Here is a 20,105-nt window from a genome sequence, read left to right as displayed (position 1 = left end):
GACTTCTTCCCTTCACCTTAGTGCCAAGTTTGCTTGCTCTGAAGTGCTTATGTGGTGGAAAGTGCATTTACAAGAAGCACTCGGCTTGTTGTCAGTGTTTTGGTTGAACTCCTACAGCTGTTGAAGACTTTTTTCTTTATTTCAATGCAAGCTGGTCTCGCCCATTAACTAACACTTGGGCCCCAAACAGACAGAGGACTTTTGAGTATAGGAAGCTTTACTTCAGTTTTGAATGAAATCACTTGGATCTGGAGGAGCTGGTAAGAGAGAGAAGGTGAACACATCATTAATTTAAGGAATTGAGTGACTCCTTTTCCTCTTTTGCTTTGCTTCCCTGCTAAATTTTCCTCTAACACCTTGTAATGGGCGTTCTTCTGAATTACGTTGTTCCTTAACTCCTCATCTTCAGCAAATACCCGCAATGTCTAAAGTCTCTGATCCTAAAGATTAACTTCATATGAGTTGCAGGTGCCATGAGTTGGCAACACTAATTAATGACAACAGATCCAGTTGCCTTTGAAACAAAAGAACAGTCCTGGGCACCTAGTTATTAATTTTCTGACCTACAAATTCTTCCACCTTCTCTGAACTCCATTTAACACAGTCTATGCTGCTTGTTAAGTTCCAGTCCTAAATCTAAAGCTGTGACTTATTCTGGTATTGCTTTCAGTTTTTACTGAAAGCCCTGGTGAAGCTCAAGGCTGAGGAGAACCACTCCTGCACGGAACAGACCTTCCATTACACCGTATTGCCAACAAACTTACCACAGAGATGCTGTACAGAGATTTTTTGTACAGAATCTCGTATTTCAATGGCAGGGGAAAAAAAAAAAAGTAAACTGAAGTAGAAGGTTGTGTCTAGTACTAGAGCACAGTCATCTCTCTCAGTCCCGGATTTGCAGAATTACCCAGGTGGGTTGTTTGGCTTAGGTTGTCCTATACGTTGGCTATTGCCTCCCTCCCCGGCTGTTCTGTTCCCCAGAGGCTTGAATGAGAGGGGTTACCATGAGCAGCTGCAGCAACAGCACCAGCAAAAGCAGCAGGCGTTGGACCCTCGGTTTCCTGTGCCGAGCTGAGCCGGTGCAGCGCCTGGGGTCTCCTGGGTTGTGGACATCTGCCGTTTGCGCATCTCCGTCCGCTCTGATCCCATGGGCTGCAAGACAGCAAGAGAAGGGGGAAGTAAGAAACACCTCTCTTTTTTTTTTTCTCTTCCCCCCCCCCGCCTTGTTTGCTTTAAAAGTCTTACGAAGAAGCGCTGAAGGCCACAGCTCTGAAGGAACTGGAAAGCTAAACGCTTGATTTTTTTTTTTCATTTTTTTTTTTTTCTTCCCCACAGAAGGTCTTGAGTGTTGAATCCTTTGGAAGATTTACTCATTTAAGTGCTGTGATGGAAGGCAAAGGGCTAATGAATTCGAATACAAAGAGAAGAGAGTGGTGATGCGGGGAGCTAAAGGTGGAAGTGAGGGGTCTTGGAGAGCTGCAGCTCTCAGCACAGGGTGTATAAGCCCAGGAGTTGAAAAGGGTTTCCTGAGGTTTTGACTTCAAGGCCAGCCCTAAAGAAAACGGTACAGAATAGAGGTAGTTAGAGCCTCTTTTTTTTTTTTTTTCTTCTTTCTTTTTTCTTTCTCTCTGCCTCTTGATTAGCCAATGCAGGGGCTTAGTGATGCTTGACCGAGACACCTGAGCTCTGCTGAAAATCTGGCCTTTGGTGGGTACTGAGGATGTCTCCGACTTGCTGGCTGCCCTGTAGCAAAAGGGAAGGGCCAATGCTTATCTGTCCATTTTAGGTCTGACTGCCACAGTTTTTAAAAATGTTTTTCTTCAAGAAGGAATCAAGCTTCTGTGAAGATGAGGAATTACTAATGGAAAAAACACGTGACTGGACACATTAATATTTAACAAGCAGCTTTTTGTCACCTGTCCCAACTGAAGACAGCATGAAACAATTTTTGGTGGAAGCACTGTTTTTGGCTTTTGCACCGTTCTAGGAAACCTTTTTGGAGCCTGAATTCTGCAGATTGTGCAGAGAATTGGTGTTAATGAAATGACAAGTCCCCTTGAAGTCCCTGTCCCTTTCTGACCTCTCTCTCTGTAAGCTTCAAACTTGCTCTACAGCACTTAATAATGCTCTCCTTATTATGCTGAGGGTTGTGCCATATCTAAGTGACAGATGTCTTTTATAGATGAAATACCAGCTTGTACAAAGATGAGTACGTCTTTCTTCATTTTCATTGTATTTGAATTTTGGATACATAACTAGTCATCCTCCTGTGTCATGAGATCCCTTTGTGTGTAGGTTTTTTCAGGTTGCTAAACCTTCTTTTGAAGTCATGACAATTGTAGGGGAATTAAAATTAGCTGCTACCAATTTTGAGGTTTGGGTTTTTTTAATTGATAATTGAATACCAGACTTGAAACATAATCTGATGAGCTGAATACTGGAGGGTTAAAAATTGCCTTCTTTTCTAAAATGTTCAGCCAGGTTTAGGAAATAATTTGTTGTAACTTGATGGAGAATGCACAGAGATTGTCATGGACTCGACAGAAGTGTCAGGGGAAGAAAGATTGTTTTAGCAGAGTGCAGCATTACATTTTGCTGGATTATTTTTTTTATGCTGAATTTGTTTCTCTCTTCTAGAGCTTAATAGTTTTTGTTTTTTGTGAGAACCACCCACTCTCCCAAGAGAAAAATGCATGACATGCTAAGCAGAAGATGCACCTGTTTTGCAGGAAGAATAAAATATAAGAACAATACAGATAGAAATTATAACCTGTTCTGCAACTCTGTAGACCTAATCTGACAAGTAGTGCCTAAATGCCCAGAAATAGAAAAATCACAAAAAGAACATAGCTTCCAAAAACCCCATAACGTTTCTTGTTTCAAAGTGTGGAAGAATAAATGTGAAATGTAGAATACATTTGTTGATTGATTTCTTTCCTTCAGAGTTGAGATTCACAGGAATAGAACGAAGCCCTAAGTATTAATTTCCTTCCAGATACCTACACTTTTTGAAAATAGAGCATCTTCATATTTCCATTAGAAAGTGATAGCATGTAAAACATAATTGGAATAATATATCTAACAATATTTCAGGCTGCTTTGGACAGTAAACAGCTATTATTGATTAGAAGAGTGTAACCTGGGTTCAGATTTGTATGGTTTATAGAGCCTAATCCAGCCAGCCTTTTGAGATGGTCTATGTGGATAGTTCACACACTCATCTCTCTAGTCCATATTCCAACTGAACTGATGGTGGTCTGAGTAGAAAAGCTGGTTCCTGTTGTTTTGCTTTTTTCCAAGGAGGAAGGTAAAGGATGGCAGAAGTAGGAAGAATACACTCTTCCTCCCCACCTCATCCCACTGTGGCTTAATTCCAGAGATCTTTCTGCGTCCATTGTTACCATTTCGGGTTCTTCAGAATTGTTCTTTGACATCTTTAATGAAAGGGAAGAGTATGTAAATAGTTGTATGGCAAAAACTACCCAGCAGCATTTTGTCTTTGTTTCACTTCTGAATCATATAACTTAGACGTTTTCTGGTACTATAGGTTTTTATGAATGTTCATCATTGCATGATTTGTCACACAGTTTATGGAAAACGAATGATTGACCAACACAAAAATTCAAGACACATTTTTTCAGATTAAATTATGCGTTTTCATTTTTATTTGGCAGACGTATACCAACTTTCTCATTGAATAAGCAAGTAGGTTTTGGTCATTTATGTGACGAAGATGGTTTTTTTTGAAAGATATTTTTAGCAGATAAAGCATGCTTTCATGATAGCAGAGCTGTACTAGAGTAATGGGAGATAAAAGACTGGAATAAATCTGTTGGCTTAAAGACAGCCCAAGCTTTTGAATTACAGAGCTGTTTAGTGATTATCACGCATGTGTTTCCTGTGGCAGTTGACAGTCATATTGTACATTCAGTAGAGGTTTGGAGTGGATCACATACTAATTAGGATGTGACTTTCTGTGGTATATTAGCAGGAATGCTGTGGTAAGATCTAGAAAGTAATTTACTCTGTGCAAGTACTATGGGTATCACATTCCAAGAAAGAGCATTTATCTAAACATTTAACAAGATGTTTAGAAAGTATGACTTACACAGAAAAATGGTAGGCGTTTGGGTTGTTAATCTAGAAGGGGGAACAGAGAAGCATATTGATCTGATCAGTAAAAGGTTACGATGTTCTATCGCTCTCTGTTTCTTTCAGAGATAAATAATGTGTTAGGTTGGGCTAAACAAAATCTAGGCTCGATTTTATAGGATAGTAAGGTAGAGAGCTGAGCAGTGGTGCAGGTTATTACCAAGTTGTAGAAACTCCTTTGGTACACATAGTATCAAGACCCGCAAGACAAAAACATATCAGCCTGGTCCAGGTTCTCAGAACAGGCAATGAGTAAGTGATCCATCCCAGCATTGTTTTTCTACTTTCACTTTTTTTTTTAATGCAGCTCTGGCTCTAAACCAAACATCGTTCTATATACGTTTCTACCTGGTGGCCACATAAGAATGATTAACCTGCAGGAGAAATGGATGTCTTACATTAAAATTCTAGGGGTTTGCAGTTCATCCTCTAACCAGAATTGCAAAATAAAGTTAAAATGTTCATGTTTGCAGCACAATTTGTTGCACGTGTATATCCCGGTCGTGATTGTACTGAGATCATGTAATGCCAGACATGAGGCCTGAATGCACAATAAGGCATAGACTCTGCCTAAAGGCTATGTCATAATTTCATATGTATATTCATGGATATACACTGTCTTTCTAGATTTATTTGCTTTTTTTAAAAAAGACATAATTAAAAAAAAAAAGTGAACCAGGAAAACAAACCCTGCAATCTTGCAGCTGTGCATGGTGATAGTTTGGTGCTTTTGCTTTCCCATAAACTGCTCCTTGGCTGGAACAGAGGCAAAGGCACAGGCACTGAGTTTGTGCTAGTCATCTAAGGATTCATTTTCAAAAAAAAGTACCTTGAAAAGTATTAAGGCTATCCAAGTATGACTGCACACAGGGAAGTATAAAAATCTTGGAAGGTGGATGGAAAAAAAATCATAGAGATAAGCAAGTTTTCTGACATCATGCAGTGAGCTAATGACAGAGCTACTAACGGGACACAAACAGAAAAGCCTCATTTGATATATGTAGTTGTTTTTCTGCTACCTTTATTGTATCCAGAATTTCACTATGGGTCATCACAGTTCTCCATCACACTTTGCTGCTTTTTGCTGCAGCCGCCATAGCTGTGTAACAAGCCTTTCCAGACAACTGCTCAAATTACTATTTGGAGTTGTACTGTATGCAGGAATAGACAGTAGGTTTATCAACAACTCCGGTGAATATTATTTGTAGGAATTTACAAACCTCCTTGCTTCTTTATAGTACAACCCACGTTAGCAACAATTTAAACAGCTGCTTGACTGACTTGTGCATCTATGGGAATGGAGGCAGCTAGTTTTTTGCCTTCAGTAGACTTCAGGTGGTCAGGGCAAAAAGGAGAGGGGCTTTTTAGACCCCCCCGGTAAAAAGGTCTTCTGTTCATATAATGTTATGGTTGTTAATTTGGGACATCAGATGGTCTGACTGGGTCGTGCAGTAGGTGTAAACCAATTAGAAAGTCTATTGCCTGTGTTCTGTGCATCAGTGATGAAACTAACAGTATGTGTAAGTTGAAGAATTACTCACTTGTGGCTCCTGGTGCTCTAGTACACGGTACCAGTGGTTAGTAACCTCTTGGAAGTTTATTATCCCACAGTATTAGGCCAAAGAGCCCCAACCAACTGTAATCAAAACGAGTGGAAGTGTGACTGACAATTTTGCCAAGAGGGCTTTCCTTATTTTCTAGACTGATACTGTGGGTGATATTGAGGTTGTTTTAATAATGAAAACTCTGGATCATCAACAGCATTTTGATCTAATAGTTTACCTTAAAGTTGTTAAAGGGAATGACATATGTTGATACTTACGTTTAGCTAAATATTTTTCTTTCCCTATCCTAGTTGAGATACATTCAACAGACCCACAAGTGGTGGAGTGGGGAATTGGGATAAGAGGCACGTGGGTATTGCTCCCCTGCCAGCTGCTGCATTTCCTGAGTAGAGCAAGAGGTGGCCTAAACTTGTCCCCACAACCTGACTGTGATGCTCTAAATAACGATCTCTGTTTCCTTAAACCAGCAGTATGCTGTACACAGCAGAAATGCATGTACACAGCTGGGCAGGGAAAACATTAGTTGTAGCAATCAGTTGGAAGACTTTGGAGCTTGAGGAGCCCCAAGAGCTGAAGAGTATATAAAAGTGCATTCAAGGGTGAGGGATAGTTCAGAGCTATTATTTGGCTATAGAACAAAAGGGTGCATTCCTGAGGAAAACAAGGTGTACCGCCATCCTCCTACACCTGGTGCTGCCAGGTAGATCACTCAAATGTGACAGGAGACTGTTTTTTAGTCAGTATGGCATTGAAGTGGGAAAGAACCCGTGATTGAACTGGACAGGTTTCTCCTCGTAGAGAAATCTTATAATGCAGTTAGTAAAAAGGAATAAACTAGGTGCATCTTCTGTAAATATCAGTGCAAACATTCTTCCATCGGCCAAAATATTTTGTTCCTTATTACCAGTTGTGCACTTTGAAAATGGCAATCCGTAAATACAGCTTGTTGTCACACCAGCTTCCCACAACAGTTGCTTATTTGGTCAGGTGGCACTCTGAAATAAAAACAAGATGGAAGTGTTCTAAGTGTTCAGTTTGCATGGCAAGCAATTAGTATCTGGTTTTAAAGGGATTTTCTACTGGCCAGTGTCAAGTATTTTCTACTTCATTTCCCTGGACAAGCAAATACAAGTATGTCCGTCAACAAAGAGGATGTTTTCTTTGGAACATCAAGGTCTCATTGTGATGAGAGAAAATTCCATGCTGGTTTTTATACCTTCAGTTTTGAAGTATTAATGCTGATTACATGTAGTGTGTGTCAAATTTTCAACTGCTGAAAAACTATATCACTTCACTATGGCCACTGAAGACAAGGGGATTTATACCAGCCAAGGGTCTGATCTGTACTTGTATTTATGCTGCAGAGAAAAGTGACTTCATGTCTTGGGTTGGACTTAATAGGTGGTGCTAAGCAGAGGTGTTATGAATTGTCTGAAATGCCTTTCTTGAAAATTTGTATAAAAGTTTTGTGTAAAAAAACCCAACCAAACAAAAAAACACAAAATAAAAAAATTCTCCTTCTGCTTTTTGAATGCATTTACACAGATGGTTACAAACTTAGTTTTATCTTATTACTGAAAATGGCTTTTTCCATTTTACTAAGAGAATGCTGAGGGTGCGTATCAGTGCACATAAACCATTGTTCTCTATTTCTGCTCTGATTGAATAGTTTTGTATTTATTCTTTGAGAGAACTCTTACTGTTTTGACTATAAAGGAAATTTAGAGATGGATATTTTTATTTTTTCCAAGGTAGTTTACATATGTTTAGATTTTTAGTTAGATTTCTTTAAATAGTTAAAGATTCAGACCTATGAGATGCGGTTCTCCAATTCTCACTGAAGTCCTTGCAAGTTCAGCAAGACCAACATCTCACAGGTTCAAGCTCAAATTACTGCTGTGGTTTTGGGGGGGGCATTGGGGTGTGGTTTGGGTTTTTTTTGTTTTGGTTGTTGTGTTTTTGGGTTTTTTGTTTGTTTGTTTGTTTGTTTTAAACTTACTTGGGTAGTCATACCGAGCTCTAGTGCTTTCCCTCTTTAAGATTAAGGCAAGGTTATATTGCTTCTTCAAGGTAAGAGAGGAAGGTCCAAGAGGAGAACTTACCTCTGAGCCCCAATGGAGGGATTCATCAACCTAGTTTGTGACAGGTTTATCCCTTAATATACCTCGATTTCAAAAACTTTGGATGCTCCCTGGTCTCTTGTTCTTGTTTAATTCCCTATTACCTTAAACTCCCTTACTAGGCTGCTGTATTAGAAGAGAGGTCCATACCCTAAAATTTGCCTTGCTGAGGAAGAATAAGCCAATCAAAAATTGCTTTTCTTTCTCTAGGTTATTTCCCTCACACCAAAATGGAAATCTCACTGCTCTAAACTCCCACTGCCTCCTTTGTCTTCTCAGATTTCCAGACCTCTCAGAAGGTGCTATGAGAACGAACGAATTGTGTGAGAACCCTCTGTGCTGAATGCTCTCTGCCCTTTGAAAATTGGGGTCTGCCTTCTCTGTCCCCACCAGCTGGAGCAGCTGTGTGCCTTGTTTGAAAATGGGTTGGGGAAGAAAACATGGGGGATTTAAAACTGGAGATGGACCGTCTTCTTGTACATGTTTTCTAAGGAATCCAAAAGTAATTTTAGTCTACTGATGGAATGAGGTGAGATACCTTTAACCGAAGGACTTCAACCTCTACCATCTCGAGCGTTGTTTATCCCCAGCCTGGGTACTGTTTTAGCCAATTGTTGGATATAACATGAAATGTATCTCTGTGTCCAATTGTATCAGTTTGACTGCCCAAAGTAATCACAGCACTATCAAAGACACCTGTGGCTGCTTGGTAAGGGCTTGGGTAGCCATAATTTAATACAAAAAATACGACTTTCCGGTTCATATGGATAAGGTTCATAAGGACTGAAAGGTGCTATTCTGCTGTTCTTGGGTAGTCAATGGGATCTGATTTTGCTAATATCAAGTTACTGTGGGGAATCAAATCCTTGAACAGGACAGTCGGTCAGTGTCCAGATGGCAACAGGAGTTTCCGTCGCAAAGGTTCTCACAGTGGTGGTGTTGGCTAGACCAGATGAGACTCTCTGAATTGTGCTTTACTGCACAGTTCTTGCATCCTTGCTCCTTGGCACCACTCCAGCACACACACGATCCAGCCCTAGTGGTTATCTTGAGCTACATACAAAACATCTCCTAACTACCTAAATGGAGTACAAAAGACTGTCCTACGTGATCGTTTCTGCATCTGCAGGAAGTTTCTTCTGACTGCTTACAAGTGACTGGCTATTTACAGGTCTCCTCTGACCACCTGCAATCTATGTAGAGTTGGATCAATTCTCCAGCCTTGGAGTCTCTGGAAGGGCCATATTCTTCACTCCATGTGTTAATGAGCACATGGAAACATAAACTTGTCTAGGCACAGCACATCCTGCCTGGAGGAATCCACAGAACTGTCCAAATCCCGCGTGGAGAGCATCGATTAGTCAAATACTTAATTGAGAAAGGGGAGTAGGAGTTGAGTTGAGCAGTTTGCCTTGGGTTGGTTCACTGTTTCAAGTCAGTCTAACGTAGCATCTATGCAGATGCCTAGGTGTGGAGTTTCTGGATCTCCTGGGGAGAGAGGTCTTTCTCTATATATTGATAAAAACAAATTTAGTCCATTATAAAAATGTCCCTAAAAAAGCAATGAATCAAAACCAGAGGAAAAATAATGGCACATGTTCTTGTTTCTTATCCAGCTAGATAGCATCTGTGATTCATATAAAAAAGTACATGCTCATATTACTGAATGCTAATAAGTAATTAAAAAAAAAAAATCCAGGGATTTAAGCAAGCATCTGAAAAGCTATTTTTGATAATAGTGGAAAAGCTACTGTATGCCTTAAGAGTAATGTTGAGGTACTGTAATAAGTATGTCTATCATACCTTTTCCACTCCAAGGGATGCCTATCTGACATTCAGATTATGAGGCATTTCTGTATGTAACCTTATAAATGCAAAGGAGCGTGAAGGTCAGGAATGAACGTTATTTCCCTGGTTAAAAGCACCTCAGATGATATTTGGCTTAGTTGTAACATTTACAGTATTTGCTAATCTCTCAGTAGAAAGGTGGGCTACCAAGAAGATAGCCTTCCCATAGGAGGAATATTTAAAATCTAAGCCATGAATGTCAAATTTAAAAACAAAACAAAACCCCAACCACATTAAAAAAAGAAAAAAAACCAAATACAAGAATACACAGAAGAGTGTAGACAATGCTTTTATACTTTTATCCTCATTTTATACTAAAGCACAATGACATTTTCTCAGCTCAGAGTGCAAAGATTCTATTACTTAAATGTAATTACTTAGACATAATGCTTCCTCCTTGCACACATTACAATCAGGCAGGTGTGCAAGCCTTAACTTGGCCTCCGGGCTAATTTGCATGGCCACAGCATGAAGCTTTCACAGGAACTACGCAGCCTGTGAAACCCTGCGCTATAATGCTAGCTGACAGCCAGCTGGAGTGAGCGCACAGATGTGGATCATCATAGTCCAGTTATTTTTCAGTAAATACTTCGGGTCTCATCCAAACACCATTAGAGCAATGAAAACCACCTATTGGTTTCAGGAAGCTTTACGTAAGGTTAGGTAACTCTCGCAATTGCTGCTCCCTCTTCGGATCCCCCCAGTAATGATAACCAGTGAGTTGGAAGAAAGAGATTCTGTCCTTATCTACTAATGTCCGAAGAGGCCTGCAACTGGGGTCAAGCTCCAAGTAAATCTCTGAATCTCTATTTTATTAATTTAGAAATATTTGGGGCTGCAACATACTCCCACTGAAGCCTGTGGCAGTTTGTCAACTGAAATATGAACAGGAAGCTTGATGCTCATGCTTCTTTCTCTTCATTGACAAATTTGACACGCAGGCTTTCCGCGCCAAGCAGTGTACTATTTTAGGTAGAGAAAAATTACAATATATGTTAATGAACTCACCCACACATATGCACATGCTGTAGGCATAGTTATCAGACTGCCCACTTAGTGAGTTAAGAGGAAGAGCTCTTTGAAATCTTTTTTTTTTTTATTATTATTGGAGATTTGGCATCTTGTAGCGGGGTGACTGAAAGGTTGAGAGTTTACAAATGCAAGACAGAGGTTAGCAGAGATGAAACTGGTAGCCACACAGAATAAAGCAGCTTCTTATGTCACTGCTGTGGCCAAGTCTGTCAAAGGCTTAAGTGGATAAAATTGCAAGAGAAAGTAGTATCCTTCTATGAGTTTAAATAACAATTCTGAGATGCTTTTATGTAAAATGTGCAGAAATTGAGTGCCTTTACCCATTTTTTTTTCCAGAGGAGCAGCAGCTCAGAGGAGCTGGGTTCATCTATCCAGATTAAAGCATTGCTTTACATTTCAAAAGGAATGGCTGAAAGTGTATCACACCCACATAGTAACAGGTAATGGTGCCTTGATCATGTCACCTGTAAGCGAGGTCTCTTTCTACCAAGGGCTTAGATGTCTTCTGCTCCTTTTTCTTTGGTATTCAGTCCTGCACATTTGGCCACCAGATCAGCCCACTGTCTGCAAAAAACTTCCTGCACTAAAGTATTTTCTGACTTCCTTGTTAAGAAACGTAGTTACTTGGGGTTTCAGTGGGATTTTTGTGTGGTGGTGTTTGGTTTTGTTTTTTTTTTTTAAGAGGACACCCTGTATCTCCTCTAGTAGTGTTGTAAAGTATTTCTTTACTTTGGATTTTATCACAAGAGACTTCGCTGAAAATGTTACTCTAACATGCAATTAGGAGGGTCCCTCTGTCGTTATTTCTCCTGTAATATGGGAAAGACATGAGAGAATTTTTTACCAGTTGCATAGAAAAAGCAACAAAAGCAACCTGTCACTCTGGTCCAGCTGTTTATGTGGGTGCTATGACAGTGGAGCAGTAAGAATGCGAGTATGGATATAACTTTGTCCCAGGCTGAGTCCCTTCACAAACCAGGTCACTGCAACTGCAATTAAGTTAAATCAGTGTCAGGTCTTTCTCTGCACAGCACAGACTGTCAGCATCCCTTGCTTTGTCTTCTGTGGCAGCTGGAGTCAGCCTTCACTGGCTGATCAGCTCTCTCAGAAGCAAAAAGAAACATGAAAAAACCCCAGGCTTCCCCAATGTTGCGAGTTTTACTGTTGCTTCAGCCCTGCTTTGGCTGGCTTAAATGTCAGAGGAAGTATTTGCTTCTAGTTATTTTTATGCAGCTCGCTTTAAAAAAAAAAATATAAAAAAAATAATAAAAAAAAAATCATTCAGGCTAACATTTTACAAACCTCTTTACTATGCAAACAGCGAAACCGGTGCACGTAACAGATTGCTCTGCTCACTCCCATCATCTCCTACTGAGCGCTTGGTTGCATTGTGCTTAATTATGAATGGTCTCCAAAAAGCCCATTTTACTGTACTATGAAGTGACTCATATCACACAGAAGCTCTGACAACTCGCGCTGGGTACTGGAGTCACATGGCGCTGTATTAGTCGGTGACTCATTTCATATTGTACTCCGTGCTGAGATCTGACTCATATCGAACTGTGCGAGAAGCTGACTGACATTGTACTGGTCTGAAAGCTGGTTTGGATTGGGATGACTCACCCTGGAGTGCATTAAATAGTGATTCACGTACCGTTTCCTTTTGATTCCGATTGTCGCGATTCACTTCGGATTGTACTACGCTGGCATCTGCCTGCTCTGGCAGGGTGGGCACCGTGGCTGCTTGGCTCTAGTGCCAGACGGAGCAGTGTCAGCCAGGAGGAGCGTTACCAAAGTCAATCTAGAGCTGAAGTAAGGTCAGAATTTGACCTAGCACACCGTCATTTTGGTCATGACGCTTTCTGGACATCTTTGCTTCACCTGGCTATGACAAATTTTGAAACATGCCTATAAACAGAAAGTTAAGAGTCATGAACCTCAAGCTAAGAATACTCCAGCTTCTGAATGCGAGGAGCTCTCTGCAGTATTTGCAAGACCTGCTGCCTCCTTGGGATAACTTTTCTTAGTGACCAAAAGATGGGATGAATTTTTATAAGTGCCTGAGTGCTGGTAGTTGCCTACGCTTCGGGTTCATCAGCTTGCGCGCCCTGGGCTCCAAGAGACACGGAAATCTTGTACTCTGAAAACTCCTTCCTGGTACTTCAAGCTGAGCCCTCAAACATCCCTCTCACTTTGAAAAATGTGCACTGTTCTTTCCAAGGAGCCGAGAGGTGTGTGACAGCTGAGGCGTTGCTTCCATCATTAACTGTTTGGGACCCAGGGTAAAGATATCAAAATAAATATTGATGGGGGGGGGGCTAGATAGGAAATTAAGGGGGAAATAAAGTAACTGTTCTCCCACCTTAGAGCATTTTATAAAACGTAGTGCTGGTTTTACATTCAGTTGGCTTGAACCTGCTCTTAGTTTACAAAGACACTCCTAATTTTAACCTGACCGCAGCTCTGCCTCGCCTAGCTGATAGTGATTCCGGTGCTCCGTTTAGTTGAACTATCGGTGGCTGGTTTTTGGTCCTGTAGTGCAGCAACGGCGTTGCCGGCACCACAGTACCCAGCTCCGCGCGGCGCTGGATCCGATGCCGATGTTCTGTTTGTGCAGCGGGCGCAGAGGTACCAGGAGAGACTCCGCACCGTTATGTCATACCAACGGCACTGTACGAAAAGTTTCGATCTTACGTTTCTCCACAGCAAAAATGAAATGATGCAAGCGGTTGCATCAAGTAAATTACGTCGGTATCAAATCACTTTAACTCTTACTGGCACGTACAAGGATAGTCTGGTTTCACCTTCCGCAGTGGCGTCCAATTTTCATTACCTGCTTTTTCGGACCGACTGCCGCTAGCTAGCGACAGAGCTCGGGAAGGGCTCCTTCTCTCGCCCGCGGGTGCGCGAAGCGGCGGGCTGAGCCTGGGAGAGTCCCTATGGAAACGCCTGCCTGTTGCTACTCGCCCCCGAGTTCGCAGGGGAGCCGAGGGCCCCGAGCGCGGCGGTGCCGCAGGACTCCCTTCACCGAGGGCCGGGGGGGTGACGGACGCTGCCCTAGCTTCGCCGGCGCTCCCGAAAAAAGAGGAGGAAGGGTCCCCGGGCGCAGGGCGGGAGCCCGGCCGGGGCGCTACCCGCGCTGGGGCGAGGGAGGCGGCGCGGAGCGGGGCGCGATCCCGCCCCGGGGAGCGGCGGCGGGGCCGAGCCGGCGGGGAGGGGTCGCGCCCTCGCTCCCGGGGCCGGGCGGCAGCCGGGTGCTACCGGGGCCCTGCGCTGGGGAGCCGGCGGGGAGGGTCGGGGCGGTGCGAGCCCCGGCGTCCCGGCTGGCGGCTCCCGACCCTCCGGGGACCGGGGGAAGGGCCTTCGGCGCCGGGTTCCTCCCGCGGAGGGCGGCCGCGGCCGCTCGCCCGCCCCGGCCGGTGGCGCCGCCGCCGGCAGCGCCGGCAGCGCCGCCCGTCCCGTCCCGTCCCGTCCCGTCCCGTCCCGTCCCGCTGCACCCGGCTGTGGCCCCGGCTGCGGCGCGGGGGTCGCGGCTGCCGGCGAGGAAGGAGCCCGCGCCTCCCCGGGGCGCCCGCGGTGCCCGGCGGCCGTCGGGCGGGACCGAGCGGTACTTACGGTGTCGGCGGCGGGGCCCCGCCGGGAGACCTCGCCCGCTTCCCCTCCGGTAGCGGCGGGCTGCGCGCCCGGGGACGGCGGCTCGCCAGCCCCGCGCATGCGCCCGGCCCTCGCGGGCTCCTCTCACGCTGCCGGCCGCGGTCGCGGGTGGGCTTCGCTCGCCGGGGCCGGAGCCGGGGCCGGGGGCCGGGGGCCGGGGCCCGACACCGAGGCCGGCAGCTCCGCGCTCCTCGCCCCGGCCCCGGCAGGACGGGGCGGGCCGCCGCCGGGCCGCCCGCGGCGGGGCGCGGCGAGCCCAGCCCCGGGGCCCGCTGCGGCTCAGGGGCGGTTTGCAGCGGGAGCGGCGGCCGCACGGCGGCGGGGGGCTGGGGAGGGCGCGGGGGGAGCCATGGGGCCGGCGCCGCGGGCAGAAGCGCCGGAGGCGCCGGCGGGAGGGTGTGCGTGTGCGAGCGAGCGTGTGTGCGCCCAGGGGAGGGAGTGGGAAGGGCTTGAAGAGGCGGCGGAGCCGCCGCGGGGCTCCGTCCCGGTGCCTTAAGGATCATGGATGCCGGAGATGAGAGCGGCGCTTATAAACCCGGCACCGCAGCACGCTCGCATTTTAAGTAACCGCAGGGATACCTCTCCCCTCCCTCCCCCCGCGGCCGCCTGCGGAGCTCGCCGCCGCCGGGCTCCCTCGCTCTACCCCTGCCGCTGTAGCGGGGCACGGCGTCGCCCGGCCGCGGCAGCCGCGCAGCGAGCGCGGCCCCGGGAAGGCGTGTGCGTGGCCGGCCCCGCGCGGGACGGCGGGCAGGGGCCGCCGGGCTCGGCGCTCCGCCCGCTCCTCCGGGGCGGCTCTCTCGGCAGCGCCCTTGCCGCCACCGCCACGTTTTGGGGTCTGTCTCCCCGATAACGTCCCGCCGCCGCGACCCCCGGGCGGTCCCCAACGCCGCCTGCCCGGGAGGGCGCAGCGCGGCCGTCGGCGGGACGAGGGTTAACGGGACTCCGGGCAGGGCGACACGGTCTCCCCGCGAAAACGAGGCCCGATGCGGTGCGTGAACGCGTCCCTGCCTCCGGTGACCGGGAGACCCGGCGGGCGGCCCTGCCGTCGGGGCTGCTCCCTTCCCGCCCGCGCACCGGGTGCGGAGCACAGCGGCCGCAGGACGCGCCTCGCTGGAGCCAGCGGACCCGGGGAGCGACGGGGACGGCAGACGGGGAGCGGCGGGCTTTGCCTGCGGAGCTCGGGGCTCTCAGCCGGGGGGGGGCTCACCCAGCGCCCCCGAGACTCCCACGCCGGTGCCGGCTGGGGGCACGTGGGCGGACAGCGGCTTCCCCGGCGCGGGGAGGAGGAGGAGGAGGAGGAGGAAGGGGCGGACGCGGCCGCAGGAGCGGTACTCACAGCGCCGGGCGGCTCGGGGGCAGCGCGGGGCTGCGGCGGCGCGGCTCCGTGGCACGCCGGGCATCTCCGGCGCTCCGGGGGGAGGCGGCTGGGCGGCGGTGGCGGCGGCGGCGGGACCGGGGCCGGGGCCGGGGCCGGGGCCGGGGCGGGGGCCGGCGGCGGCTCAGCCCAGCGGCCCCGCAGCAGGGCGGCGAGGGGGCAGCGGGCGGCCGCCCCGCTCCCGGCCAGCAGCGCCGCCAAGCCCGCGGGGCCGAAGCGGGGGAACCCCGGGGCGTCTCGACGGGGCGCCGAGACGAAGCGCGGGCAGGGCCGGCGGGCGGGGAGCTGCGGCCGCAGGAAGGGGCTGGAGAGCACAGCTGACAGCGGGGCGAGGAGCCCGGCAGGCCTCGGAGGCTGCGGCGTGCGGGGGAGGTGTGGGAGCGGGGGAACAGGGCGGGGGGGGAGAGAGAGAGAGAGAGAGAGAAACACAAAATAAGCATTACCGGGGGGGGGCAGGCGGGCGCCCTGCACAGCCCAGCCCCGAGCGGAGCCCCTCCACCGCGGCGCTAATCCGAGGGGTGGCAGACTTGAAACCCCACCGTTCGGTCCCCGGGTGCCCGGGGCTGCCCCTCACCCCTTCGCAGGCACGCTCTGTGTTTTTAGCTTTCCTAAGCCGGCCCTTTAGGTGGGGACTGGAGGAGACTTCTCCTGCCGAGCCAGCGCCCCTTGGGGTTCGGGGCTGGCCACAGTGCCAGAGCAGCACGGGGACGAGGTTGGCCACTTAGCAACCTACGCGCCGAGAGCACCCCCCAAACCCCCCACGCAAAAAGCCAACCACGGTCGCGGGAGGAGCTGCGGCGGCGGGCCGGCACCTCGGAGCGGGGCGCAGCCGAATCCCCCCCCCCACGCCGCCGCCGCCGCCGCCCGGCCCTGTCCAGGGTCCTGAATCTGCCCCTCCCCCGCCTCCCGCCCCTCCCGCGGCTCGGGGGTGGCCGGGCAGCTCGGCGAGCCCCCTCCGGTCTGCAAGCGGCTGGGCAGCACGATCTTCCCCTTCCCTGTGAGTGTCAGTGCCCTGGAGAGGGGAAGCCGCCGGGTAAGAGCATGAGCCCGGAACAGGAACGGACAGAAATCACTGCCATTCGGGCTCTGCCTTCCCTTTTCTCCAGCAATGATTTCTGCCCGTTCCCGTTCAGGGCGCCGTTTTTGCAACAAGGCCCAGCCCTTCCCGAAACATCTTCCCCATTTCTGGCCTACGACCATTCTCTTGACGTTAAAGAGACAGAGAGGCACTGAAGTCCGCACAGTGTGAAGAAAGCCCTTCCCACAGTGATGGCGCTGGCCTGGGAAGGCCAAAGCCACCGCTGCTGCTGCAAGGGCAGAACAGGGCTGTGGTGCCGATGGTGCCAGGGGAAGGTGCTCGCTCGTTGGAGCTGAGACCTGCGTGGAAAGCTGCCATTCCTGCACATAAGGAGAGCTTGCTGTTGCTTAGCAGCAGAGAGTTCCCCTAGGTCTGTTCGGAGAGGTGAACTAGGGTGGAAGCTGGACAATGTTCCCAGGAGAGTGGAAAAAATAGAAAGGTTGATTCCTGCCCCACACCCCCACTTAGTATTTCTCCTGCCTGGTGGCAAGGAGTCCTTCTGCAAATCTCTGCCGTTTTGGTCACGGCACAAAGCACACAACTGGGATGTTAAATACACTTTGGTGCTGAATTACAATTGTCAAGGCCCAGACGGGACCTGTGGAGGTATTATAGGCTTGACAATTAGGATTAAATGATACTGCCACACTCCTCAGCAGGGAAAAAGGAAGAAAGTCTCAGTAAGTGTACCAAGGTGGTTCTTCACGTGTCCTGAGACCAAGAGCAAAACACCTGGTACCACCACTGGCCTTTGAATCCAGCTCCTAGTCACTCTGCCAGGAAGGGCAGTCATTTCTCAGAGCGGTGAGTGGATGTGACTCCCCTAAGCCCTCTCTAGACTACATTAATGATGCATAATCGTAGTGCGTAGTATTGTATAAAAAGATGGTAGCCATGCTCCCTAGCGTGAATGGTGTTAGACAAAAAAAGCCACCCGAGCTGAGCCTCTTCCAGTGCTTGATGTTTGTAGACTACTATACCTAGCTCTGTAGACAGGTACATCTGCATCATTGCATAGCTGCACAACCACCTAAATCCTGAAACGGATCCAAGCTGAGCGGCTTGGAGACTTAAAGTCCTCTCAAAATTGGTTAAAGAGGCATCTTCTTCTCCTTCCTCCCTGAATAATGGATGCAGGCTGATGTCTGAATAATATGCAGAACTGCATAAACGAATGCTTGAGCTTTGTTGAAACAGGGCTTAAAGCTGAGGGACTTTAAGAGCTGAGAGACACAGACTGAACCCCTTCCTCTGCCTAAAAGGAATTTGAGCATGCATTTCTCATGTGTGAAGGAAAATTCCCTCAGTCATCAGAGTAGCTTGCTCTGCACATGCATGTCTGTGACTGTACTCTTAGTCCCCACTGCTGCCCTACTTTGTACAGGTTCATTCAAGTTCACTAGGACAGAGAGAAACCAACATGTGAACAACTTCACAATCTAGTTAGGCATGGGAGTATTGGGCCTGGGTCTTGGTTCTATTCCAAAAAATACTTTATGAAAAATGGAGTGTTTACACATGAACTGTGTATTTCATAAAATTATCCCATGTAGTGGCACCTTTGTTTGTAACATACAAGGTAAATATTAAATCAGGATTCAATTTCAATATTGATATTAGCTGCTAGAATGTAAGGCATTAGAAAATAAAAAAAAAAAAAATCTCTTTACTAGACTTTCCTGAACATTTCGCATTAAGTCTACATAAGTTATTAATAAACTTTTAGGAGGGAAGTCTATCCAGCATGCAGTAGTTTTCTTTTATTCTACATCAGAAAGGAATGGCTTTATCTGAGGGTGCCCTTGCTGTTTAATATTGTCCTTTCGTATGTTTCGACTCCAGCCTCTCTTTTCCGCAGACTTGTCCCAGTTAATGTATTTTCCTAATTTTGCCTTTGTGGAAATGAAGAAACTTGTTATTGTTGTTGTTATTACTACTACTATTATTATTTTATTACTACAGAAAACTTGTATGGCAGCTTTTTTTTTTTTTAATTTGTTCTCATTTAAAATGTTAAGAACCAGTTATAAGAAAGGCAATATAGAACATGTATCTGTATTTTAATAACATTGTATTCCAACATTCTTGCAGTCACACTTCAGTGGGTGACATAATGCACATACTAGCTCTTTTGGGGCCTGTTTTGCCTTAAGGTGTTAGGACAGATTGCTGGGCCTCACATCTGAACTGCTCCTTGCCCAAGGAGAGGTCATACACATTTGTGTGGTGGCTTATGGGTACTAGTCTATTTCAGTGTTTCCTGCTCACTTCAGTTGTTAAATAGAGAGTTTCTAGACCATCGAATGGAGCTGATTCATAGTGAATTAGGGAGCAATTCAAACAGAAAGTAAGAATCCATTTCCAACTTTTTTCATTGGCAGGAAAGTGCACTTGTTACAAATCACTTTGAAGACTGATAGGCTTTTCTGGGAGAGGAGATATTTTCTGAAGTAAAATGAGTCTCCAGGGTCTTTAGTTGAACTTAGATTTTCTTTATATATCAGCAGTATTCTAGTATTTGCTTTATCTTATTCTTTAATAAAAATTTAAAATTAATATATATATATATATACACACTTTAAAAAGATGCATTTTAAGTAACCATATTTTGAAGTGAACATAATGCCAGTGGTATTATGGGAAACAGCTTTGTTGAACTTTTAAATGTGTATATTCTTTCAACGAGAGTTCCTTACGGGTGTAAGTAACTTTACTTAATGGATCTGTTAGCAATTAATTTAAAATAGAAGAAGTAGGTTCAGTGTTGATGGGAGGCAGAATAAACCGGAATCTTCAAACATGTAAAACTAACCATAGATCTGCATGGGTCCACAGAGCACTAACAAACTTATCCCACATGCAGGTATGCCTGTTAGTACTTGATTTTTCATCAACGTTCATAGCAATGCATTAATTTGCCAGTAGAATTTATTTTGTGTAAGCCCAAGTGTGAAAGTCACAGTGGGAATTTCCTCCCAATGCCATGTCATTCGTACTGTCAAAATGTAACTGTTCAGTTGCACATAGGTAGAGCATAGGGTTTCTCTTCGTCTTTTGCGGGAGGATTAAGTTTCCTCAAAGTCCCATGCTACAACCTGTGATTGTAGGTTGCATTATGTTAGGACTTATGCTTGAAATGTTATCATAATGGTTAGACTTGGCTTAGATCTCAGGGTAGTCAGAATTGTTTGCTATTGATGGCTCTGCCTAGTACTTTGCTAATTATTTCAGCACCCTAAGGTTATTTTCTAGGGTGATGTACTTTCTGAGCATTGGCCAAT

At 47.0% G+C, this 20,105-nt stretch overlaps 1 protein-coding gene across 4 annotated transcripts in view; it reads right to left on the bottom strand.

The window, feature by feature from the left end:
• The window catches only part of RGS20 (regulator of G protein signaling 20), a 46,009-nt gene that overhangs the window by 11,215 nt on the left and 14,689 nt on the right, over window positions 1-20,105 (bottom strand). For 2 of the 4 annotated variants that reach the window (XM_049829522.1, XM_049829514.1), the window contains exon 2: window positions 1,004-1,152. In XM_049829522.1, coding sequence (XP_049685479.1) covers window positions 1,004-1,152 — 149 coding nt within the window. Of the gene's footprint in view, window positions 1-1,003; window positions 1,153-14,332; window positions 14,447-15,707; window positions 15,822-20,105 lie in introns of those variants that run through there. The other 2 variants (XM_049829541.1, XM_049829531.1) reach the window with 2 other exon arrangements.

This window comes from Accipiter gentilis, chromosome 2 (genome assembly GCF_929443795.1).
Source record: "Accipiter gentilis chromosome 2, bAccGen1.1, whole genome shotgun sequence".
Taxonomy (NCBI): Eukaryota; Metazoa; Chordata; class Aves; order Accipitriformes; family Accipitridae; genus Astur; species Astur gentilis.
This window is presented reverse-complemented; position numbering and strand designations above follow the sequence as displayed.